This window comes from Ailuropoda melanoleuca, chromosome 3 (genome assembly GCF_002007445.2).
Source record: "Ailuropoda melanoleuca isolate Jingjing chromosome 3, ASM200744v2, whole genome shotgun sequence".
Taxonomy (NCBI): Eukaryota; Metazoa; Chordata; class Mammalia; order Carnivora; family Ursidae; genus Ailuropoda; species Ailuropoda melanoleuca.
In genome coordinates this window covers 44994320-45013822 of record NC_048220.1, presented here as the reverse complement: position 1 = coordinate 45013822, position 19503 = coordinate 44994320, and the positions used below count along the sequence as shown (strand labels likewise).

Below are 19503 nucleotides of genomic sequence, written 5' to 3'. Positions count from 1 at the left end.
TTTGTGAAAATAATCCTTTAACCTTTATACACAAAATAGATTTCATCACCACTGCCTCCCATTTCAAAACCTTAAGGTAGTTTAGGAAGCAATGATTACCCTAAGAATCAATTTTAAATTTGTAACTTCTGTAATCAAAGTCTCAGTGACACGTACAGTGATGTAAGATTTTAACCAATTCTAACCCAATTTTATTTCTCTTCCACTGATGATGCACTGGGGCCCTTCCTACACTGCAAAACGTATACCCATCACTGCCTAAAGAAATGCCTAAAAAACAAACATTAACACCAGAAGCCAGAGATATGATGGTATTATTTTTTTTTAAAGATTTTATTTATTTATTTGACAGAGATAGAGACAGCTTGTGAGAGAGGGAACACAAGCAGGGGGAGTGGGAGAGGAAGAAGCAGGCTCCCAGCAGAGGAGCCTGACGTGGGGCTCGATTCCGTAACACCGGGATCACGCCCTGAGCCGAAGGCAGACGATTAACCGCTGTGCCACCCAGGCGCCCCGATGGTATTATTTTTTAAAACAAGCATAGAAAGGCACAAAATCATCAGCCAGGACTGAACTACATACCTAACTTCTCGGCTTATCAAAAAAGGAACTGACCAAGCTCTAAGAGGCCAAAAGACCCACATTTGATGTGAGTTTATTAATGTGCATTCCACTATCCATACTAAATAAGGTGCACCTGTGAGTGCCAGCCACTGAAAATACCACTCAATTACAAAGTCAAGAATAATAAAATTAAATTTTCATTTTCCACATGATAGCCTATGAAATTAGTTAAGAAAAGAAAGCCAATTTGTCAGTATTTCCATTCTCTCTCCCACATCCCTACCTCCCCCCAGCCCCCAATATCAGTACAAACCATTTGGGCTGAAAGGTTCAGTGGAAGTAAGTACCATAATCAAAATTATATCGACTGTGTCCAAGAAAGGAATTGATGGGCTGGCAAAAGAGTACAAGCTTAGGGTACAAATTCACAGACTGTCTCACAGACACATATGAGACAGTTATGAAGTCAAATCATTAAATAAACAGTGAATGCTCTTCATTAAGAGAAGTGCGAGGGTCCACCAGAAACTGCACACAAGTTCTATACATTGAAGTGTGACTTTACTCTATGTGTGCCGCTGACCACGGTCCTGAACCAACACTTCACCTTCAGGGGAAGGGTTTTCTCTCCTATTCTTCCCAGGGATTACGAACAAGGTGAGAGTGTGCTGAGACAGAAAGGCATAGAGAGGGAGAGACAAATACACAGAAGCTGCTCAGGATAAGACTTATGCTGAATCTTATGTTACGCTTTAACCGAGTAAGAACAGTAAGAACAGTACCAGATTAAAAAAAAATCAGACAAGATATTGGAAACATACGAGAACAAGAATCCTGAACTGAACAATGCCGTTATATAACTAGCGACCTGAACAAGAATGCAGGGCAGTGCATGAGGTTGGTGAGAGGGAAACAAACTGCAGTCCCTGCAGCAGCTCTTGAGTTTTACAGTAAGTGCTCCTAGATTATTTTTATTTTTGCCTTAAAGGTTGACGTGTTTACAGTGCCCCCAAAGAGACAAAACAAAATGGGGGGGGCACAATTTACATACATGCATTCTTGTACTTTTTTCTGACAGATTTCCTCTCTGTGAAACTGGGGTGGCCCCTCAAACACCTGCGTAGTCCCACCTCACCCTAATGCTTTTATGAGCCAACGCTGGCTATCAGAAAATCATTTGATGTGTCCTGTTACTCCCTTCTCAGCCTCCAAATCATTACCTACAATGCTGAAGCTCATGATCATCTCAACAGCCTCTCCACATGGCCCATGTGCTGCCTTCTGACTAAATCCCTGGGCACAGCCAGTAATTTACATGTGGCTAGAGTCTTTTAGGATATTATTTAATAAATGATCACTAAGAGCAGGTTCCATGAGTAAAAGAGAGGTGCTATCTTAATAGAAGGGTTGATGAACCATACACCGTAAAGCTTTCCTGTTAGTACATTATAAGAAATGCTCTATGAAATGAAAAGTGATAACTATGTTACATATCTACCTACTCATTAATGAAAGGGCCTGTGAGGACTACCAACAGAACAGGCTGGCAGCATAATCCATCAGGGAAGGGACCTCTAGGCTTCTAATTATTCCTGGCTATGGCATGGACATTGTGCATAAACCAGCTCTTCCATACTTAGTAGTAATGACAAATACCATTATGGAATGCGTACTGTGTGCCAGGCATCATGCTGGGTACTCTATAAGGCACCTCTTAATTCTCACGACAACCCTCTGAAATAAACGTTGCCATGACCACTTTACAGATGAGAAAACAGTCCCAGCATTAATAACCTTTCCAAAGTCACACACCCATAAGTGGCTGAACTAGTGTCATTAGTCTATACCCTCAGGCACTACTGACCCTGACCCTAGAGCAGAGAAAAACTGGCTGCTAGCCCTGACAGGATGAAGGAGAGGAGCGCAAGTCCTTTCCAGACAACAATACAGATTGTGATAACGTGATTATAAATGGCATGGGGTTTATTCCATCCAAAAAGTCTAGTCATCTTTTCTAAGATATAAATGTGCGTGTATGCACACATACACATACACCACACTGTTTTCTCCAATGCCAAGCCACCTTGTGATGGATCCTCCTCATTGTGAGAAATTTTCTTTTTTTTTTTTAAAGACTTTATTTATTTATTTGCCAGAAAGAGAGCGAGCACAAGCAGGGGGAGCGGCAAGTAGAGGGAAATGAAGTCTTCCCACTGAGCAAGGAGCCCAACGCAGGACTTGATCCCAGGGCCCTGGGATCATGATCTGAGCCAAAAGAAGACGCTTAACTGACTGAGCCACCCAGGCATCCTGTGAGAAATATTTCTAACAAGCTCTTTCTACAGTTTATCATGTTTGCACCCCGCATTATAGTTCTTCCATGCCCTTCCTCAAAGGGACAAACTGAGAAACAACTGGATTCATTCACACATTGTATCCACTAAGTCTGAGAAAATACATAGCTTTGTCACTGACTGTAAAACACTGGCAAAATATAAATATCGACTTTTCCCTAGAATACCTCAGACCAGAGGTGGAAAGGGCAAATTCCTGAGTTTTCTGATGCTGACCCTTCCTTCTCTAGAAAAATACAAGCAAGCAAGCTAGACGCTCATAATGTGTATTGGCTCACAAACACCACACTTCCCATCAACAGGGAAGCTCATACAATCTCAGGGCAATTTCACCTTGTATTTACCTTGGGTACATGTTTTCCTGCAATTTACTGTGGAAATGAATGACTGCAAGGCCCTCTTCTCAGTCACCATTCCCGTTAATAAAGTTTTTCCTCCAAGAAAATAATAGGCTTAAGGCAACATCATGGTGAAAAGGGGCATTAATATTCACACTATGATAATCTCTTGAAGAAAGCTAAGTTCTTTTTCTACGATACTTCCCATGTGTTTACCTGGAGAACCTGAACTACCAGGAATGAGCCCCCTGTTCCATGTACACACCATTTATTAAGACACCGTCTTCTAGATCATCAGCTCCAGCCCTGGAACATTTAAACAGGCTACACAAGCCATTCTCAACAGCTGGGCTTCATGCTTACCACCTTCCCAAGACACAAATCTTATCATACCACTTTCTTAATTCAATCCTTCAACGACTCCCAGTACCCTTGGAATGAAGTCCCAAAGGTTCCGGACGCCCTACGCCATCTCTCTGAAGCATCATCTGATGTTATGCTCCCTCCTGCATGCCAAACAACCTACAGACCCACCATACTCTCTCCTGCTTCACGGCCACCTGCTCTCTGCACGGCTCTGACCCCTTCCCTCCTCCCAGCTATTTCCCACTCATCCGTGAGGTCTCAGCTCAAATATCACCTCCTCAGTGAGGTACTTCTCACCTTCCAGACTAAATGAGTTACACGATACAGACACACTCCCTCACAGTCTGCTCCTCTGTACCCATTTACCACCTTTGAAACCAACTAGTAATCGTATGTTTAGGGACTATCTCCCCCAGCGACACTAGAAGCTTCGTGAGATCCAAGCTATCTCTGTCTCATCCACTCTCAGGCCCTTAACACTGAGGCCAGTGCTTCAGAAGAGTCTCATGCAATATATACTGCTTGACTGATTCTCTGAGCTTGTGGCTCTCTTACTGAAACAGTGAGCCAAAAAAGGAGACTAAATAATAAATGCGCCAAGATTTATGCTTTTATTCAAATTATGTCACTGCTGTGATTAATAAAATACAAACTCAAGCAAAGCTTTACTGAGGGGAGCCTGGGTGCCTCAGTTGGTTAAGCAGCTGCTTCAGCTCAGGTGTGAGCTCGGGGTCCTGGGACAGAGCCCTGAGTCGGGCTCTGCGCTCAGCAGGGAGTCTGCTTCTCCCTCTCCCTCTGCCCCCACTCTACCCGAACCATTCTCACTCAGATGTGCGTGCATGCTCTCCCTCTCAAATAAAATTTAAAAGAGAGAGAGAAAGAGAAGAAAAGCTTTACTGAATCCATGGTTGTTTTTGCTATTTTCTTAACCAATCAACACCAGAAATTCACCTGCTGCATCACTATCACATGCAGGAATCCCACACACACCCCAAGTATTGCTAAACACAGTACTCAAACACTACTTAATAGAACAGTTCAAAGACATCCCATAACCATGCTTATTATAACACAGGAAACTGTTTCCCAACATAGGTCAACAAAACAAATCCTTTAGTGTCATAGAGTATAAATGAGCCGCTTTTATATCAAGTTGAAAATCCTTTCAACCACTAAGCCTTTTTTTCAGCCATTCTAAGAATCCTTCAAAGTTTCAAGTTCTAATATACACAGTGAAAAGCAGACTTAATACACAAGTCCCTTCAAAGGTATTTTGAATAGAACCTCAGTGATTTGGCTTTGTTCAAAATTTACCTGAATCTTGGGGTGGGCGCCAGGATGGCTGAGTCAGTCCAGTGTTGGACTCTTGATTTCGGCTCAGGTCATGGTCTCAGGGTTGTGAGATCCAGCCCTGCATCAGACTCCGTGATGGGCATGGAGCCTGCTTGAGAGTCTCTCCCTGTCCCTCTGCCCCATCCCTGCCCCTTCTCCCCTTTTCTTTAAAACAAAACAAAAAAAAAACCTGGATCCATGGGATATTTTTGATAAGAGATCTAGAGGTCTGAGCATAACTCACAACAGACAGAAACAAATGAATATACAGTCACCCTTCAATCAAATGCACAACTATTTTCAAAAATGTCATTTTTTCCTTATTCATTCAACATATATTCACTGTGTCCCTACTAATGTATTAGAGGTACAGTGCTAGGCACACAGAACAAAATCCCTGCCCTCGAAGAGTTCAGTGAAAGCAAACAGCACCTGAGTATTTCACTAATGTCATCACCAGTTGCTTTGGGAAAGGACAGGGCAAAGTGCCTAGAAGTCTATCTGAGAAATGTGATCAGAGGAACAGTCCTCCAATCTAGATCACTGTAGATTAATAGAACCCACTACCCCTCAAAACCCACAGACTCCAAATGCACAGACTTAAGAAAGCAGCAGAGGGAGTCAGATGCAGTTTATTAAACCAAATGACATGCATCATCTCTAACTCTCCAGTGTTCCACTTTCAGTACAAAGGAACTACAGTCATTGCCTTGCTAAACCATTGTTTTTAAGCACCAAAAGCACAAAGGACTGATTTAAGTCTATGAGACTTAATAAGTTCACACAAATGCTGATAGTAAGATATAATACAAAGTACTACAAGATACTACAAGACACTACTAGATATATTCAAATCAGCTTTAACAAGGTTCCCAAAAAAATTAGCACTGCAATTACACACTACATACTTGAATTTTGCTGTTTTTTAACAAGTGACGCAGTAAGTTACTGTAAAAAGAAAAAACACACTTTGGAAAGCAATGACTCTCCCAAGCTAGACATAACAATTTCAAAATATAAATGAATCTCTTCCCATCTTATGGGCTGCACTTAAGCCTTTTAATGCTTTATACTCAGGGCCTTGCTGTATTAATAGTAACATCACACTAACTTTGTCCTGCCATATTATAACCTGATATAAATAAAATGCTTCCCAGCTTATGTTAATAAAAGGAGAATAGGGGCACCTGGGTGGCACAGCGGTTAAACGTCTGCCTACGGCTCAGGGCGTGATCCCGGCGTTATGGAATCAAGCCCCACATCAGGCTCCTCTGCTAAGCCTGCTTCTTCCTCTCCCACTCCCCCTGCTTGTGTTCCCTCTCTCGCTGGCTGTCTCTCTCTCTGTCGAATAAATAAATAAAAATCTTAAAAAAAAAAAAAAGGGAGAATAACCTGAACATACACATAGTCTCAGGTTCTCTCAAAGCAGCAGGTTATTTATGCATAAATAAAAATAACAAGGCAGCCCATTTCACAAAACTTTCATCACAAATTAACTTGAAAAATTAATATTTACTTAGTACGTAATAGTATATATTAGATACTGTACTAGAAGTAAATTAAATGGCATGTGTAAAATGCCTAACTCTATTACTATCATTCCCATTTAACGGTGCCAAAACCAGAGCTTACATGAGTGGAATGGTCCACAATCCCACATCTAGTTAATGTGGCAGTGCTGGGACGCAAACCCAGGTCTTCCCACTAACTTAGTGTTTATAACATGACTGAACCCTCTGGAACAGTATTTATAGCTATGTTCATTTTCTTAGGAGCAGGTGGAGAGCTTACATTAGATTCTCAAAGAAGCCCACAATCCCTGCAAAGTTAAAAAAAAAAATCACTGCACCATACAATCACCTGTGGGAGAAAAAACAAAATGAAACAGAAAACGCGCACTGGACTTCAAGGCCTTTCACCAAGACTATCACTTCTGTACTCCTGAGGAGGTAAAAACTCCACAGTTACAGTAAGCACTTTAAAATCCTCAGAGCAAGTCAAGATTTCCACTCCTGGATAACTTCCAGCAACCCCTGCCACAGAGTAAGTTACACAATAAATTGCAATACTGTATCAGTTTACATCCAATTCTGAGATTTCACAAATACTGACCAATGTTATTTAGTCATTCCACTTTCCAAAATATGTTTCCATCAACCAATCCTCACTGCATTGCCTGTGAAATAAGCTATCATTATATCCACTTCCGAGAAAGTCAAACACTGTCACCCTAAGGCCAGGTTTAGGGTGCTCCAGAATTAGGATCCAAAGTGGAAGTTCCCTATTTCCCCCACCCAAGATATGCAAGACCATGTCATTTACCCCAGAGCACCCTCTCCTAGCTACACAGAAAAGAATGGGCATCTTTTCTACTAATGAAAACACTAAATGAGAATCTAGTAGTAAATTAGTGAGGGCATACCCCCAGCTGCCCAGTGAAAAGTCTGCTCATCTTGAAAGTTGAGGCAGGTATCACAGGGTAAACACCTGGCACATACTTGGCATCTTCAAAACAGGACGCAACCACTGAGGGACCCTGACAGCTCTGTGGTAGGTGTGGCACTCAGCTTAACTCCTGCCATCCTGTCCCTAAAATCAATCTGAATGATCAATGCATCCTAAATTCCTGATCAGCAAAAAGAGAGTAGTCACGTGGAAATGAACTTTACCTTGAAGTTAACTGGTTCAAACCCATCATTGTACAGATAAAACTGAACGTCAGAGGAATGCAACAACTGACCAAAGGCCTCACAATTCAGGAGCAGCGACAGTTCTAGAACGCAGGTCTCCAGACACCTATCCAGGATCCTTACAATCCTCCTGGGCTTTGGGAAATCAGTCAGGGTTACTGCCAGAAGGTTAGTCATTGACCTGACAATGAGAACTTCACTCCTCCACCTGGTGCCAGATCCACTCTTTGCGTTCAGACTGAGGTCCCAGGGGGCCAATGTCAGGACACTGACCTCAACTTGCATATTCTGAGAGACAAAGACAATTACATATTAAAGCTAACACCATCGGAGAGGAGAAAAATAGGACTCTGGCACTGAAAAATGTACTTCACAAAGAGTCTATGTTAGGATGATGTTTTATTTATAGCACTGCCTGACCAACATGACTTCCGCACAATCACCCTCCAAAGCAAACAATCTTAAAGATAATGAAGAACCCTATCCTTCCCTAACTGAGCTCCAAAAGCCGAAAAAAGCCAACAAAAGCAGTGGAGAAGACACCAAAGTCAGATGCCCAATGCGTCGGGACGCGACCCACAAGTTTTGGGAGAACATTCTTCCAAGAAATCAGGATGGACACAGAAACACCCCCCCCCCAGCTCCCAAAGAAGATGGGAGGTTCTCTATCCAGTTTGGCAATCAGCGTGCATCTGGACACCCGGGAATAATCCGAATGGGAGCTGCAGGCAGGCATGTCCGCGCCGCAGACGGAAAGCTGAGAGTCCCCCTTTCCCTGAAGACCGACGGCAGCGCGGACCAGCCAAAACCACCCTCAGGGGATCCCGGGGGTGGGGACGTCACTGACACGCCTCCGCGCAACTCCGGGGGTACTGCTTCCACTCGTCTGCCAGGACTCACACACCACCTCCTCCCCTCACACCCATCCCCTCACCACACTCCCCTTCGGCCCGACAGCTTCGACGGGAAGCAACGCCCACTTCGGAAAATGAGCTCTTAGTTGCGGAACAAGCTAGGCGTCTAGATCACATCCACTCACACACCCACCGTAGAAGATACAGACGTTAAGGAGTTTGCTGCTTTGCCATCTTAAAAAGCACACTATCAGACAGCACCTGAAGACACACACGCGGAGGTAACACCCACGGGAAGTCAGGAACCCACCGGGAGGCTCCTAACTGCCATCACCCCGGCCTCGGGGCAAAGCATCTGGGGTCCCTCCCTCTCCCCATGCCCCGGTGCGCTCCGCCCGGGGCCGCGAGCAGGGCGGAGAGCTGAGGTCTCCGGATAGTCGGGACCCGGAGGGGGCGAGCGGGGGGAAGGCGGGGCCCACCTCCTCGTCCTGCTCCTCCTGCGACGCGCTGCTGCCCCGGGGCGCGGGTGGCGCGGTTCCTCCGGGAAGCTGAGGCGGCGGCGCACAGACTCCAAGCTCAAGCACCACGCGCGCGGGAGCCCACGCGGCTGGCGGCCGGGCGCCTACGGCGCCGCCCGGTGGCAGCGGCGGCGGCGGCTGCTCGCGGCAGAAGCCGCCGGGCTCCCCTTCCTCCGACAGAGTTTCTGAGCCCGAGGAGGACTCGGCGGAGGAAGCGCCTGGAGAGGACGCGGCTGCCACCACAGGGACTGGAGCTCCGGGGCCGTGGCCGCTGCAGCCGCGAGGCACCGGCTCCGGCGCCTCCGAAACTTTCTCCCCCATTTCCCTCTCGGGCCCAAAGTGCGGCCCGAGGGGCGGCGGGGACGCGGCGCGCACTCAGCGTCTCCAGGGAAAGCTGCGGGCTGCGCGGCTCCGGGTTCCTCTCGCCGACGCTCCCGGGCTGCGGGGAGCCCCGCCGGCGACTACATGGCCGCGGCACGGCCGCGGTGACCGCCAAGTTACCAGCCGCCCAGACTCGGCGGCCGACGGGGGTTCCCGCGCGCGGGGACAGGCCAGCTCGAGTCCGCGCTCTACGTTCCACAATTCTTGCGCGCTGCGCCCGCGCCGCCGGGACTGCGGCTTCGCCAGCAAAACCTGCCTCGGGGCAGGAGCGGGGCCGGCAGAGGAGACGGGCAGCCCGGGGAGCCAATGGCAGGGCAGGCGCGCCGGTGGGCGGAGGCTGCGGCGCCCCCGGCCGCACGGGCGTCAGGTAGGGGAGGCGGGGCCGAGGCTCGGACTACGGGCTCCTGCCGGAGCGCCTGGGGCCCCCAGGGACTCGGGAGAGGAAGGGGGGAGCCCTGGAGGGTGGGAGTGGAACCCGGAATCCGAGCCAAAGGCTGGAATTCTGAACTTGGCGGGGGAGCGGCTGACCGGCCTTGGCATGCCAGAGAGAGATGGCTGAGGGGGCGGTGAGACCTTGGAGAAGAACTGGACTTTGTTTAGAAAAAGTAAAATCGAGGAAACTGACCAGAAGAAAAAGTGATAGGACTTTAAGAGTAAAAGGAAACACAGTCACGCACACGAACGCATGCTGGAGGAGAAAGGGGGCAACTTCGTGCTATACTGAGTGGGTCTAAACGGACCTGATAACCAATCGGGGATTCTCCATTTAAACGCCTTGGGCCTCAGTTTCCTCAACTGGAAATGGAGACATTAATACCTGTCTTGTCAGGTTATAGGCTGAAAATATCTAGCTAGGTAGCTAGCTAGTTATTTAGATAAATAATAGATATCTAAAAAGTAGATATCTAAATAGATAGATATATGTGCATACACACACACACACACACACACACACACATAAAGCCTCAGTAGAGTGCATGGCTTGGAAACATGGATAGTTTTCCAAAGACTATTTTCTTTATTTCTGTTTATAAACTAGAAGTTTAAGTCAAGGATTTGTACCTCTGAAAGGGAAGAAAATAACACATAATGCCCCTATATTTAATTGGGAACAAGAATATGCCCAATTCTGTCCCCAGCCCTAAATAAAGCTGAATTAGAAAGGGCTCTGTAGCCCTACCCACTACCTGTCTCTCCATATCAGCTAAGCAGAGCAGGAAAAGAGTTTACATTTCCAGCTTACTTTCTCCTAGCCCTAGATTGTAAACCAGCAGGAAGCAAGACCAAGGGCTTCATTTGTCTTACCCGGAAGAACTAGGAGAAAAAAAACTTTCACCAAAAGCACAAGAATCACCTTGCAGCCCTCCCTTGGGCTGGAAAATGCATCCTTTGGGGTTACTGGGTGACTTAAATTTCTTAGAAGCCAGCACTCCGTTTAGCAGTGGGAAATAAATGATTCCTCACTTGCCTTCAGCTCCAGCCCTATTTTGAGATCTGGCACTGTGACCTGAGATATAAATTCAACCTGATTAAATTCCACAGACACTGATTGAGATGTGTGCCAGGTGCTTGCAGGGAATACAAAGATGAATAAGGCAGGTCCCCTGCCCTTGAGGAGCTTATGGTCAGAAGAGAGATTGATGCTGCATAATATATCTCCATTACTAATTTTTTTAAAGCTGTGTAGTGCTACAAGAACAATGTGTCATGGGAAAAGGGAGGGAGTTACAGAAAAACAGTTAACAGGTCCTCAAGAATCTTACATTTCTCTTTATCAGAACAGTTTTGTCAAAGGTCCTTAAGAACTGAAGAACTGGAGTTGAAAGCCCCTTCAGCTAATGAGCCCTTTTATGCTATCACGGTATTTACAAGTGATACATCACACAAAGCACTTCATTATATTGGACAGCAAGCTTTGTCCTGATCAGTTTCCTCCCCCACCCCACCCCCATGAAGTGGAAGGAAATACAGCATGAACATATTGCCATAGACAGCCGTATTGCAAAGCAGGCTCTGGCTGTCAGGCTTGCATTGTGACACTTCGGGATTATCTGTGGGGATGTGAATACCTGCTGAGGCAAAAAGACAATTCTAGTGACTTGGCTAAGTTGTGACAGCAAGGCTGCAGAGAGAGCACAGTGGGGCGGTCAGAATCCAGACCTGGGCCTCACAATAGCTTTTCTAGTCAGGAGTACTGGTCTTTATCTGAACCCCTATGTGGTTGATTCGCCAGAGCAAAAGTGAAATCAGGACTTAAGCAAACCATTCACATGAAAGAAAAGGAGAGGTTGCTTTTCAGTGCATCGGGAAAGAGGAGGCAATGACATGATCTGAATTACTAACAGGAGAAACAATGATTGTGATTCTTGCTTGAGCCCTAAGCATTGTCTGTAGGTGGTCTCATTTAACCCTGGCAACAATCATATAAGACAGACTCTATTAGCCCCACTTTGTAGATAAAGAAACTGAGGATCTGCAAAGTCAAATAGCTTGCCAAACGTCACTAAGCGCCTGAGATACAGAACTGTGGTTTGAACCCACCGGTCTGCTGCCGAGGCACTGTTAAACATTCCAATATAATGCTATTCAGAACAGACCCCTTTTTCAAGCACATATTTACATGCTACATTACAAATATCCACAGAGCAGGAACATGGTTGTCTTGATTCAATATGTAAAAGAATATGAAAGGATACTTGGAGAATAGTTTCTTCTGCAACCATTTATCAGGCACTTACAATGTTTTTAAACACTTTACAAATGTTAATTTTTGTAAACCTCATATCAACCCAACAAAGTAGCCACTGTTATTACTCTTATATTACATCCATGAACATGTGAAAACTATGGCACAGAAAAGTTATATAATCTGCCCAAAGTCAAACAGCTGTCAAATGATGGAGCCAGGATTCAGATTTGAACAGTTTGGTCTCAGGGTTCATGCTCTTAGCCTCTACCGATCAAAATCAAGTACTAGATCAGTATTTAACTTTTTAAACCTTAGCCCTGCACAAGAAATATATTTTACAACTCATGACACATATAAATACACTACAAATAAAATTCCCTGAAATAATACTTATCCTAAGTTCCTATAAGCAATGCAGTCTGAAATTTTATTACATTTTATTGAAAATAAAAATGCTAGTTGTGATCAGCTAAATATATTTCACACTCCACTGTGACACATGCAGTCGAAAGCAGTGGACCTAATCATCCCCAGAGCTGACCCACAAGGGAAATATGACTATAGTTCAGGCTGAGAGTTTCCAGACCAGAACTAGGCAAGCTCAAAGGATGACTCTATAAATAGAAGGTAATCAGAAGGTCAGGCTAGTTCCCAAAAAATATCACAATTAGACCTATGGACAAATGCTGAGATATGGCCAAACCACTGGAACTGAATCAGTTTTGACTGATCAGAACCCTGTGGTTCACCTTTCTTATCTGATAAATTATAATCATCTTTCTCAGTGTTGAGAAAGGACTTCACCAAAAGGACTTCTCATAAACGTCCCTCATGTTAGGTTTAAAAGTATGGCTTTTTTCCTGTATTGTCATTGTAGGCAAGAGCCAGAAAAATAAAAATGACTTAGTCATAGCTCTTGGAAAGCCAACGGTGTAACTTCACATGACAGAACCAGACCAGCCTACAGAAGTAGAAGGACAGGGTAATTGGTGTCCATACGTTGTATGAGACATGGCCCCAAGTGCGTGGTTCAAAGACAAGAACCTCTGGGCACCTGAGTAAGTATTCATTGTGTTCAGTGATTAAACATTTACCTTAGTTTTCTCTGTTGTCCTCCTAAGTAACAGGAGATATTGCCTCTGGGAGTCTCTGCTGTCTCTGCCAGTCTCTGTCTGTGGGTGAGGCCAAGTGTGAATATCAAGATTTGTTTCTTCAAGATGGAGGATGTTGGAGGAAAAGTCATCACATCCTTAGTCCACTCCCATTGTTTTGACCTTCCTCCTATGGATTAGGTTTACAATTTAATAAAGTTGAAATCAATTGTCCTTCCATCTTACCTACATGAAAATTAGGGCAACATCAACTCCAAACAAACATTTATTCAAAATTACAAGTAAATATGTTCCTATTTAATATACTGTCATATTATCTTTAGATTATGAAGATGATGATGCTATACTTTTGGCAGGTTTTTTTTTTATCATCATTATTAATGATAGGTTTGCCTGCTCCCCCTTGACCAATGAAATGCAATTTCAGGACAAAGTAAACATCACTGAAATGTGGTCACTGAAGGGGCCTAGACTGCAGTTTCTAATTTAAACCAGAAGGTGTAGCATTATCCAGCCCATGGCTGTTTCTGACCACCCAGCTGAGAGGAAAAGCTCCCACAGTTTCTCAGGAAAGGAAGGGTTACAGGACAAGGTTCCAGAAGATAAGTCGAAAAATCTTTAAATGATGGTTGAAAAGGACAAGGGAGGAAGAGTAGTAACGTGACTTGCAGCTGTTGGAGTCTCTGACGTAGAGATTGAGAAGGATGGGAAACTAAGCTATGTGAGTAAATTAAAAGAAGCCTGCAGATCTGCTGCTGATATGATCTCTTAGATCAAGGTTCCTCAGTGAGTTGTACATGAAACACTCGCAGCAGATCAGAATGCAAACACAAGAAAAAAGGATGCTGGTTCCCTGGCTTCGCCCAAGGTCTGGGAATCAGCATTTTTAAGCACCAGTCCAAGGGAGTGTCAAGTATACTAAAGCTTGAGGATTACTGAAGATGTTCCTAATTTGGAAATCAAAGAGCCATTTTATGGGGCAAATGTGCATGGCTCAATAGAAGGTGACTAGAATGAGCCTGACTGACAGCAAGGACATCTCTTTGGACCACTTTGTTCCTATTTTCTTGGAGTACAGCTACCTTTGGGAGACCAAGACAACTTAGCAGCTGCATAGAAATATGCATGTTCTGAAAACAGCTGGAAAAACTGAGCTAATACAGAAAAAGAATTGAGGATAATGTTCCCTCGAGGATTCTGTTTAAACAAAATTCAAAATGGTGACCTATTTCCCACAGAAGACTCCAATTTTTTGCATTTGTCTTTCCAAGATGGACAAGATGGATATTCACATCTGGGATTTCTTTGTTATGCTTTCAGCATGAAATGTTCTTTTATTATCACTCTTCATTTTTCAAAAAGATTTATTCAGTACTCTTTGCTTGTTTAGGAAACAGAAAACAAGCAAACACATTTACTCATTTTTATTCATTATAGTGGTTTGCTTTCAGAGTCAAATGGTTCTGTTTCCCATTTTCAATTCATAGAGAAATTTCCTTGACTCTATCTACACTGCTTGGCAAGAAGTTCCTTCCACCACTAACCCCGACTAATTAGAAAATAAAATAATGCTGAAGAGTAACCTAGGAAGTAGCAACTCCTTCCACAGCCATGAGCCAGTTTGCAACCCTAGGGGTAATTTTTAAGCCTTTTTGTACTTGAGGAAATAGCATCTTCTAGTCCTTTTCCCCTCAAAGTGTGGCTTGCCAATAAGCCAACCTAGGAGCTTATTACAAATGCAGAATCTCAGTCCCCACCCCAAGCCTACTCTATCAGAATCTTAACAGATTTGTGAGGACTTCATAGCCACATTAAGGTTAGCAAAGTACTGTTCCAGTTCGGTTCTCAAACCTGGAATTACTAATGGAACTTTAAAACATACTGGTGTTCCATCCCCAAGGTTTTCTGATAAGTGGTTTGGGTTGGGGCGTAGACATTAAGATTTAGCAAGTTCCCTAGGTAGGAAATGGCTCATTTCAGGGCCAAGGCAGGGAAATACAAGATAAGCCTGCAACAACTCATGGTACTACAAATCAAGGAAATGCTCAAAAAAGATAGGACTTTGTCAGAAGAACATAGGTAGCCACCATGAAGGAGCTCCCAATGGCCAACGCTAGACCAATCTAAGCAACAAAATAAATCATGATAGTTTTGGACTTTAAGTCATAAGATAAAATAAATAGCCATGAGTCCGAACTCATATAAATAATGAAATAAAAACTTAAATGGAAGAACAGAGATAGTGCTTCTTCACAATAGAGCTCCAATTAACAAATGTGGAAAAGAAGAGGGAAATAGAGAATCACCAGAAGTCAGACACCAAAGGAATAATTGTTGCAGGTAAGACTTAAAGACGTGTGCTCAAAGGGCACCTGAGTAGCTTACTTTTTTAAGTGTCTGACTTGTGATTTCGGCTCAGCTCACAATCTCACGGATCCTGGGATCAAGCCCCTCATGGGGCTCAGTGCTCAGTGGGGATTCTACTTGAGATTCTCTCCCTCTGACCCTCCCTCCCCACCCGTGCTCACTCTTTCTCTCTCTCCCCCTCTCTCTAAAATAAATAAATCTTAAAAAAAAAAAAAAGTAAAGTATGGGTGCTCAAATTAAAAAGCTGAAGTTTGAAGTGAAAAAAGATTTGCCTAGGCTCGAAGTTCTTCCTCCCAATACTTACCAATACAAAGTTAAAGACAGTAACTGTGCAGTGAAGAAACCCCTCCAACATCAACTTACCCATATAAGTATCACCGGCAATACAACATATCAACATCTTGAACTCCCTGCTATGCCATCATTTCTGTGGCATTCTTGACAAAAATGCATAACCTCACTCAAATTATAAGAAAATATGACAAACCCAAACTGAAGTACCTTGTACAGATTGATCAGTACTCTCCAACAGGCACAAGGTAATGAAAGATAAAGAAAGTGTGAGCAACTGTTACAGAAATGAAGAAGTAATAACTGAGTACAATGTGGGATCCTGGAAGAAAGCCTAGAATAAAAAAAGAACATTCATGGAAAAAATGGTGAAATGTGAATCATGCCTATCTATAGTTTAGTTAATAATGCGCCAATGTGAACGCTTTTTCTTGGTGATTCTACTATGGTTCTATAAGCTTATCTTTAGGGTAAGCAGGTTAAGGGATATTAGGGAAGTCTTTGTACTATTTTTGCAACTTTTCTTTAGATCTAAAATTAGTTGAAAATAAAATGTTAAAAAGCAAGGGTCCCTAGGTGAATCCAATAGTGGTCAAAATTATGAACTACTATTCCAGCCCTCAATAGCTAAACTCCTTCCTCCTTTCTTTCTCCTTAATCAAAGAAAATAATTTTTTCCTATCTTGACCTCAAGAAGTAGACTAGTTTGAGATAGTTGAGGTACGGGGCAACACTGTAACAACATCAATGCTATGGCCAGGAAAATGTCCCTGGTTGGTGGTATGGGGATCATACACTTGGAGCATAAACATAATGATAGACATATTTGGTATCTGGCTGCCTTATATCCATTCTGCCTCCTTTTGGAAAGAGCATTCCAATTTATTTTTAATAAATTATCTATTTCCTTCTTAGCAGCTTTGATGCTCTTAATGGAGTGAGATATCCTTGGACTTTGAATCTTGAGAAGAATAATGTAAGGGAAGTGGTGTCTGGACAAAGCTCTCAGTTGTCTCCCATTAACTAGATCCAGAGCTGCTGCGGTTCCAGCACTTCTCCAAGTTTTATTCTCTGGCTTTTCCTTTGATTATCTGAACTAGCAATGAAACTTCCTTCTGAATGAATTAGCTAAAATAAGCTATTGCTTGCCACCAAGCAACTGTAAAAATTACAGGGGTGCTGACCTGAATCCACTGGTCACCCAGTCCAGGTGGGAAGTAGGCACCTGAACGTCATCTGAAAGCTAGGAGTGATACTAAACTTAAAAACATATTCCTGACCTCAATAATGGTGCTGCTTCCAACAGATCTTAGGAAACCATTCATGTTCCAGGTATAAGTAGGGATTTCTTTTACTGGCGGTTAAAATGCTTGAGAAAAAATGGTGAACTGGCAGAAAAAAAATATTTCCAGCTATGGCAGAAATAGATCCTAACACCACACTATGTCAGAATCGTCTGTCTGTCTGTCTTCCTACTAGCTTACGAGGATCTTGAGGACTAAAGAACGTTATCTATCTAGCACATTATTTGTGCCAACACCTAGCACCATGTCTGACATACAAGAGTTCATGATAAGTATTTATTGAGTGAGTGCATGGGACTACTGCTATCACATGGCTTTAAACCGCTTTTACTAAAATTCTATGTTTACAGTTTGCTCAGTCTAAGACCTGTATAGTTTGATTAAAAGAAGCCACATTTTAGGAAGGGGGGGAAATGTGTGTATGTAATAAGGTGACTTCGTTCCTGACTAGTTACTCTTTTTAATAAAATAATAATTGCATTAAAATCTTCATCTCAAACCACTATAACTGTTATGTTCACTTAAGTTTCTTCCCAGCTACCTGCCTTCCAAAAACAGCCAAACTAATTAGAACTACCTGCACGTGATGCAAATAGGGTGGAAGGAACACTTGACAAGCCCTTGCAATTTCTTACTGGTGCAGCGTGTTGGCAAAGCAGGAAACGCTACGGTAAGCTATAAGAACCCAAGGTTACCACTCAGCATGCTAGTGAGGGTACAAAGAATCTGTGCCCTTGTTTATAGGAAGCTCTATTCTAGTGGAAACCCCATTCCTGTCTGAGAATATTAGGACCCTTTATAACACTTAGCCATGTTGCAAAATTCATGCAAAGGAACTGTTGTGGCAGGAAGGAAGATGACATGAAATCGTGGGACATGTCAGCATGTGAAAGTAAAGGTTCTTAGAAGCCAGCCAGAGAATCCATTCTATGTGGTTAAGGAAGGAAGTGAATTATTAAAAGATCTTAGAATGCTCAAAGAGTCTTTGGGAGAACTGAAGAAGCAGGCTCTGGAGTGAGCTTGCAGGAACAATCCGCAGAACCTCACTGCACAACTGGCTGGAAAGGGAGTTGCTGCTCCTGGATGATTTCCGAACCACATGGCCTTCCCACCATCTGTGCCGGTGAAATGGATGCCCTGCCCCAACCTGCTTCCTCACATAAATCACTTCAGTATCTATGTTTCCGTCTGTGCATTTGATTAGCAGAGCCTAAGTCACATGACTCTACCCTGGAGGCACAAGAAACTGAGACATGAGGGAGCTGTGCTTTCTATCTTGGGAAGATGGGATTCACACCATGAGGAACCATCGTGATGTAGGAAGAGTGTCAAAAGATTTGGCTAACAGGGTAAACTAGAATGCTTTAGATTTGAAAAGTCTCCAGGTCTTGATTAATTGTACTAATCTGCCCCCAGGATAATGTTTGCAGCCATCAGGTAAAGTGGGTGTGAGAATCAGTTTCAGGATGCCTGCTCCACCCATCAGTCATTTCCCTGCTCATTATCTCACGAAGGAAAAGAACTATCACGCACTGAGCACATTCTATATGCCAGACACTGTACCAAATGCTTTAGATGCATTATTTTTTAAATCTCCTCAATAACCCCAATTAAAGGGTACAATTCCCATTTTTACAGATAAAGAAATTAGTGCTGAGAAATGAAATAGTGTTTCTCAGAGTCACACAGCAAGGTGGGGCTAGGATTTAATCCAAGGTCCTTCTCGAGTTACGCTCTTTCTACTAATATTGGGTTCCTAACCAGAGCATTCATGGACCTTTCAAAGGTAGTACTGGCCTCAGGAGCTCTTGGAATTGTCAACGTGCATCGCTCTGGGGAGGTCACCTAGAGCTTTTATCTGATTTCCAAAGGGGTGTATGATCCCTAAGCAGAAGTAGAGCAGTCGTACTGGATCAGATTATGATCATTAAACTGTTGTTACAGGAACAGAGGGAACACTTCAACTATTTGTTATTATTCAAGTTTAAAATTTGAGTTAGGAGCCCAACCCTTGGGGGGATATGTGTCTGTGTAGAAAGGAGCAGGGGTTAAAACCGATGAAATAGGTTCTTGCTCCAAGATAAGAAAGGGCTGAGCAAAATAGGAACATATTTTTTTTAAAAGATTTTATTTATTTATTTGACAGAGACAGACAGCCAGCGAGAGAGAGAGCACAAGCAGGGGGAGTGGGAGAGGAAAAAGCAGGCTCCTAGCAGAGGAGCCTGATGTGGGGCTCGATCCCAGAACGCCAGGATCACGCCCTGAGCCGAAGGCAGACGCTTAACGACTGAGCCACCCAGGCGCCCCGGAACATATTTTTCACTTAACTACTGAAGTCCCAGC

General features: G+C 43.7%; 1 protein-coding gene across 5 annotated transcripts in view; it reads right to left on the bottom strand.

Moving 5' to 3' along the window:
• Window positions 1–9675, bottom strand: part of MAST4 (microtubule associated serine/threonine kinase family member 4) — a 546144-nt gene extending 536469 nt beyond the window's left edge. For 3 of the 5 annotated variants that reach the window (XM_034656301.1, XM_034656302.1, XM_034656303.1), the window contains exon 1: window positions 8978–9674. In XM_034656301.1, the coding sequence (XP_034512192.1) occupies window positions 8978–9337 (360 nt within the window). In that variant the 5' untranslated portion in view covers window positions 9338–9674. Of the gene's footprint in view, window positions 1–8977 lie in introns of all 5 variants that reach the window. The other 2 variants (XM_034656299.1, XM_034656304.1) reach the window with 2 other exon arrangements.
• Between the last annotated feature and the right edge of the window lie 9828 nt (window positions 9676–19503).